General features: G+C 35.3%; 1 protein-coding gene across 2 annotated transcripts in view; it reads left to right on the forward strand.

The window, feature by feature from the left end:
* The window catches only part of LOC149529222 (putative NAD kinase 3), a 204836-nt gene extending 199076 nt beyond the window's left edge, over window positions 1-5760 (forward strand). For both annotated transcript variants that reach the window (XM_089811004.1, XM_089811005.1), the window contains exon 11: window positions 5134-5760. In XM_089811004.1, coding sequence (XP_089667130.1) covers window positions 5134-5442 — 309 coding nt within the window. In that variant the 3' untranslated portion in view covers window positions 5443-5760. The remainder of the gene's footprint in view (window positions 1-5133) is intronic.
* The last annotated feature ends 1169 nt before the right edge of the window (window positions 5761-6929 follow it).

Raw genomic sequence — 6929 nt, forward strand, 5'->3', positions numbered from 1 at the left:
CACTTGTGATCAGCTCGAAAAAGTGTACATAGGAGCCAACATTTCTTGGAGAGCTAAAATTCTTATTGCTCAGCTGAGAACCAACTCTCACCAACTTCGTTGTGAGACCGGGCGTTGGAAGAGGCCAAAGGAGGCTTGGGAAGAGAGAATTTGCAGATTTTGCAATTCTGGGAAAGTGGAAACTGAACAGCACTTTATTCTAGAATGTGAGGCCTACAAGGATAGCAGGGATAAGTTTGCGGATACTATATGTGATAGTTCTTGGCATAACCTGTTCAACGAAGAGTACATTGAGCAATTGGGGGGGCTCATCATTAGTCTACACAAGAGGCGAACAGCGCTACTTAAGTCTGCTTGAGTTGTCTTGCTGTCCCATAGGCTATTTTTGGCCTCGTGGACGTTAAAATTTTATCTATCTATCTATCTATCTATTAATTTTAAAAAAAATTTTAAACCAGAAAATATAAAATTCTATTTTAAACAACACAAAAACAAAATGGAAACACTAAACTTAATTTCTAAAAAATAGAGGATAAAAAATATTAATGCTTTTCTAAAAAAATATAAACAAAATGAAAATATTAAATTTTATTATATTAAAAAACATATGATATTTTTTAGCACTATCATTATAAAATATAAAATAATTGTTTGAAACCGCCTAAAGTAATTTTCTGCCCTTTGTTCGATAGGTTTTTCAATCTTCCCTATATGAAATACATATGTTTCTTTGAAGTTGTGACTCCTTTCTTTAGACCTCCACCCTATCACGTGGATGCCTTAAAAAATTCTCAAATCTATTGTACCCTAGCCATAGTGATAGAGAATTTGTTTTCAACTGATTCATAATACCTATTTTTGAGTTTCAGGCCGAAGACAAAAATCCCTAAAAAATGCTTTGTTAAAATCTGTTTAAATAGAACCAGAGTACCATTTTTACTGAGTCAATTTTAGACAAATTTTAATATTTTTTACAAGGTTGTGAAATTTTTAACTTAAGCCAAAATTCTGGTGAACCTAGTGACATGGTATGTATGTATACTTGTGTGTGCGTTTGTATGTATGTACTAACTTGTTATGGTATTCATCTTTCCTTTGTTATCTACACTTTGATACTGTTCTGCTTCCACCATAGCACATTTAGTCTACTAAGTGTGTACATTGATTGGGTACCATTTTGGGCTCCAAACAAAAAATATTTACTGATTTTATGTAGCATAGGATGCAAATATATTGAAGCTAATATCTTTTTGAAGTTTTCTCATATGCATATCCTAGATGATTTTGAAATGTCCCCTTCTCAGACCTAGTCAGCTTGGTGATTGTGATATTCCTATCAGGATTTAACTGTGTAGTTTCTGAGTCAAACTTATTGACCCATGTTTCATGAGTAGTGATTCAACATGAATCCATCTCTCAAGTGTTCCATTTATTCTCATGAGAGATGGATTCGTGTTGAATCACTACTCATGAAACATGGGTCAATGAGTTTGACTAAGAAACTACAGAACCTAGATCCAATGAGTGCTAAGTATTCCTAGATCCCATGAGTGCTAACTGTTTCATTTATTCTCATGAGAGATGGATTTGTGTTGAATCACTACTCGTGAAACATGGGTAAATGAGTTTGACTCAGAAACTACACAGTTAAATCCTGATAGGAATATCACAATTTGACTTGCTGTGGAAATTATCTCCTACTTACCAGCTTGGTGATTGTCAGCCCGTTTCCTGGACACAAATATATTGAAGCTAAGACCATTTTGAAATTTTCTCATATGCATATCCCAGATGATTTTGCAATGTCCCCTTCTCAGACCTTGTTAGCTTGGTGATTATTAGCCTATTTCCTGATCTCATAGCCTAGTTGATATTGGTAAGGGGGCAACATATCTTGTAGAGCAGAGGTTCAACTTTTCTTATTTTTGTTGGAGTTGTGGATTCTATTGATGCTTTAGAAGTGGTTTTGGACCCCTGGGGCATTCTCCAAACAACTTGGTGATTGATCACATCTATTTTTAGGGAGTCTTTGAGTTGGCATTCGTCATCATCCTTTAGCTTTAGCTACATCATGGCATGATTAGTTTTGTATTATGAATTCCTAATGGTGCTTTCTGCAACTTGGGTGGAGTATTTAAACTATATGCACTTTAATGTTCCCCCAAATGTGGACATTCTAGGAAAATGTTGGGGAGAGGTTGGGTTAAATGCACGCTTGTACATGAAAATCTTTTTAATTTTTCGAGGACATTTAAGGGAAATATGAATTATCTTGTAATTTCAAAATTTCTCTTATCCCTCCAAATGGCTGTAAAAGGAGGTTTGGAACCTTATTTGCTCATATGCTGAATATTGCACACATCATTATGCCATACCTTTGCATTCTTCCATGATCTTTTGAGGATGAAAAAAATGCTTTGGCTTACTAGTTATGGATTTGGAAGACAATTTGTAGCTAGTTTGATGTTTCTATTCACGAATCAGATTGGTGCTTCAACATAGTTCCTGTTTACAAGTTTTCAAAATGAAGATATTCAAAGTGTTTTGATGTGGGTATTTTTAGATGCGTCTAGAATTGATTTCAGAGATTTTGTGGATGTATTTTGATGCATTTTCAGTTTGGGACTGTACCATTCCTCTAGAATAGGCTGTACCATTTGTTTCTGGGAATGTTGCTTATAGGGTTTGAAAATAAGTGAAGGTTGTGTAGGTTGTGATTGCTACAGCTGGGGGCCTCATTTGAAGAGGACTTTACGACTATTTGCAGGTTACAAAACTCCCTAGGGAGGCTGCTCTGAAAAATACAGACTCTTTGAGCTTGGTATGAGAACGTAGGAGTGACACGATTCCCATTTAGGGGGTTTCAATGGCTGTTTATTGGCCTCTTGGCATTTGAAGCTTCTTTGGAGGAGTCTTGGAGTGGATTTATTTTGTTGGGGGTCATAATGAAGCCATACAATTCTTTGTACTTTCTGCATTAGATGGCAGAAGGTAATACCAGGTCTGCAAACTGACCTCTCCCTGCCTTTTGGGGCTATTTGGTAACTCTGGGCATATTCCCTGCTATTGGGCTTTGTTTGGAGGTGAACTTGGTTGCATAGGAAAAGTTTTGGAAGGTCTCAAGGACTATTTGGAACTTCAACACTGATGTAACAGACCAGCAACATGTACCTCAATACCTTAAAACACACCTACCTTTTGCATACAGAACTTTTGTGCATGTTTTCTACTTGCTGTAATCATTCGAACCCTCATTTTGAGTTATTTTAAATTTTTTTCCTACTAATCATTAGTATAATGCAATTTGGGCAATCTGGAATTTGTTTTATCTCTCTGTTCTGTTCTGTTCTGTACCAATACCTACATAAGCATTGTAGTTTTTATCAATAATTATAACAGAAGAAATATAATTATTTTAATTTGCTTGTAACCTCATGCATGCATTGTTAGAATAAAATAAAAAATAAAAATCTAGGTTGGTTATGACAGACTTCGTATACTTTACAATTTCCTGGAGGGCCTTCTCACCAATTTCCATTTCAAGTTGGTTGTGTCATTCAATTTCTGTGGCCGGGGGAAGGGGGGCAGGTGACAAGTGAGGGGATGGGCAAGGGACTTGGACGCAGTATTGTGTTAAGTTGTATTGCCCTTTGTGAATGGAAAAGTACCTTTTCACTGACAGTTACTGTGCTCTAGATATCTTTAAGTGTAGTGAATAGTTTTTTCTTCTCAATGAATTTTTGAACTTGTGTGTTTGCTAAGATTCATGCCATTGGTCTGTGTAGTAGAATTCTCTAGGCCACCTTTTGAGCCATGAACAACAATAGCCTAATCTTTTCCAGGTCTCCTCTACTGTGCATTAATTTGGTTAGGAATTGGAACTAATTAACAAACTTTCGTTTTGAGAAATTGGTTCTATATGTTGTCTTTAGCTCTGTGCTAAATGGCCAAACTTCCATGCACATCCAAAATTGTTATTATCCTCTTATCTTGTTTTTCCTCTATGGATGAAATGTTGGGAATGTTTCACTGTTGTTTAAAGAACGCGACACCAAGGAGACATACTCCTTCCATCTTTTATTATATTCAACTAAGGAGACATACTTCTTCCATTTCTTATCATATCCACTTTGTTCTCTAGGCACCTCCTCGGAATTTGCATTCTTCTTTGCATATCAGCATAGCTCTTCTCATTGAATGATTCCATGTGCAAGTATTATGGGAAGACATTTGGTTTATCTTTTCGACATCCAATATTATAATCTTTAAATGCTTTGTTCTATACCATAATGAGTTTGGTTGCCAAGGTTTTCTTCTCCTATTTGTTCGTTACTTTCAATTACTTTTCCATAGATCATTGTGCAAGATTTATGTCTCTTTATCCACGTTTTCCCATAAATCAAGAGTGATATCAAGATGTTTGATAATTTTCTGCTATAAATCTAATGAATATTTGAAAAGCACAGAAGTCTCTCTTACTAACCTATATCATGGCCAAATTTTGAATTTAGTTTGAACCAGATCTACCAGACAATAAATTCTTAGTTTACAAAATTAAAATTCCTATCCTCAATATCATATTTTGCAAAAATTGAAATGGCATTTTGTACTATGAAGTTTTATTACGGAGTGCAAAATTGTATGGACAGAAGGCCATTTCATTCAGTAAATGAATGTATGTCTGGAAGACAATATCCAACTAGAAGAGGTTACACCCTACATAGAGAAGAGTGTTTAACCATTTAGTTTCAATTATGTGCCCACTGATAAAAACTTTTTGTTCTCTTAATAACCAATGCAGTAGCGTTTCCCGCTAAATAAACCAATTAAATCTTATGAATGGGGGAATCTGCAAAACTAGAACATACAATGCAAGATCTGGAATTTATTGTCGAGTCATATTTGGATTTGAGTATTACTTATATTAGGTAAATTGCATCTGTTTTATCCCATCTAGTTTTTGTATTCGACACATTGTTGGGTTCAAAGATGTAAAATATAGATGCAAGTACTGTTATCTATTGTATTTACATAATTTTTGCAGGTGAAGTTGGTTAGATGCTACATATGCTTGTCACACAACATATTGTCTATCATTGATATTTCTGTGTTTCTTCTGCCTTTTTTCTTCAGGTCCCAGGAATCCTTTTTACCCCAATTTGTCCACATTCATTGTCATTCAGACCCCTCATTTTACCTGAATATGTTACTATTCGTGTGCAAGTGCCCTACAATAGTAGAGGCCAAGCATGGGCCTCCTTTGATGGCAAGGACCGAAAGCAGCTTAAGGCAGGTGATGCGCTACTTTGTAGCATGGCTCCTTGGCCTGTGCCAACTGCATGCCAGGTGGATTCTACACATGACTTCTTGCGTAGTGTTTGTGAAGGGCTACACTGGAATTTGAGGAAGAAACAATCCTTTGATGGCCCTCGAGAAATATAATGCTTCTCCATTTCTCTTTTAGACAATTTATCACAAGAGCTTTTTTCATGGCCAAAGACAATCTTGAGTTGTTCTTATGGATCTACCCCTGTAATATTCACTTTGGGTGAAGGTAATTAGACTAGTCTGTATTAATCTTCTCACTCGTTTTTATAATTGTAAGTTGTAAAATATGCATTGATAAATTAAAAAAGGAAACACATCTTGTTTGGAAATTAGATATTTCTAAGAAAACTGCAATACAACAGGTAATTTCACCATTGATATTCCTTTATATGAAACAGCAATAAGATTATGTATACCATATTGTACATTTAATATCTTGTGTTTAATGCGTAAGCAGACATTATAAGCATGGTTTATATTTTAATCTGACAAAATGACATCAAAAAAATAATGAAAATTATGTGATTATCAGTGCATATTGTTCTTCAGGGTAAAATCTTTACATAGTTGTATTGGTTTAATTCATTTGGAGTACTGGATTATGAAAATTATGGTAATAGCGATTATATATAGTGGAGAATGCCATATTTCAAAATTATTAAAAAGATTGACATCAATAGGAGAGTGCCATATTTCAAAACAATAGAACGAGCGGCAAAAGCGGGTAACGTAGGAAAGTATAAGATAAAATTATTGAGTCCTTGCACCATAACGTGGACTACTAATTGTATTAAGGACAGAACTTTAACACGTTCACCAACATTCTACAAGTTGGTTGAGAAGTGCATAAATAGTGGTTATGTCTCCTACCTTTCAATCTCTTCGCTTGTATCATTTTTCTAATTTTTGATTCCATCTTCTTTGTGTTTTTTCCTTAGTTACCTGATTCGTGCCTTAGAGGTTGGATCCAGATTGGGATCCGATTGGGACCCGATTGGGATCCGGATTTGTGCCTGAATTCATGCTGATCCAGGCATGATCCTTGTTTTACACAGTGGATTCACGGCCTGCGAATCCAAATGAATCCACTGTGTAAAACAAGGATATTGCCCAAATTAGTACGAATCCTCACGGATCGACAAGTAGGCCAAGTTTTAAGTGGGCCTAAATTATTTAATATAACTTTTTTTTTGGCTGCTTTCTAACCCTAAAACAACCCTTTTGTTTCACATCCAAATAAAGTTCACCTAAAATTTGCTTTCTATTTTGCTCATTGTATATATCTCTTATATGTGTGTGTGTGTTCATGAATCCTCCACGAATTCTAATTGGGGAAAGAAAAATTGCGGCCGAATTGGATTCACATCCCGAATTGGTAACTAAGGTTTTTCTATTATTTGCTTGATTATTGACTTTTGTTTCGAAACATTTTTGCTCCTTTGAGCTTAGGTATTAAAATGAGGGTGCTTGGATTACAATTTTTCATTTTGTAAACGGTTGCTAGTTCATTTCCTTTCTAATACCATCTCTTTCCTAAATTAGAGTCTAAGAAGACTTGGTAAAGGAAAATGATTGCAAACTTGAGTTCCTCCTAAAGTGTC

Source organism: Cupressus sempervirens, chromosome 11, assembly GCF_028749045.1.
Source record: "Cupressus sempervirens isolate cs-2001-9-10 chromosome 11, ASM2874904v1, whole genome shotgun sequence".
In the NCBI taxonomy this organism is placed as follows: Eukaryota; Viridiplantae; Streptophyta; class Pinopsida; order Cupressales; family Cupressaceae; genus Cupressus; species Cupressus sempervirens.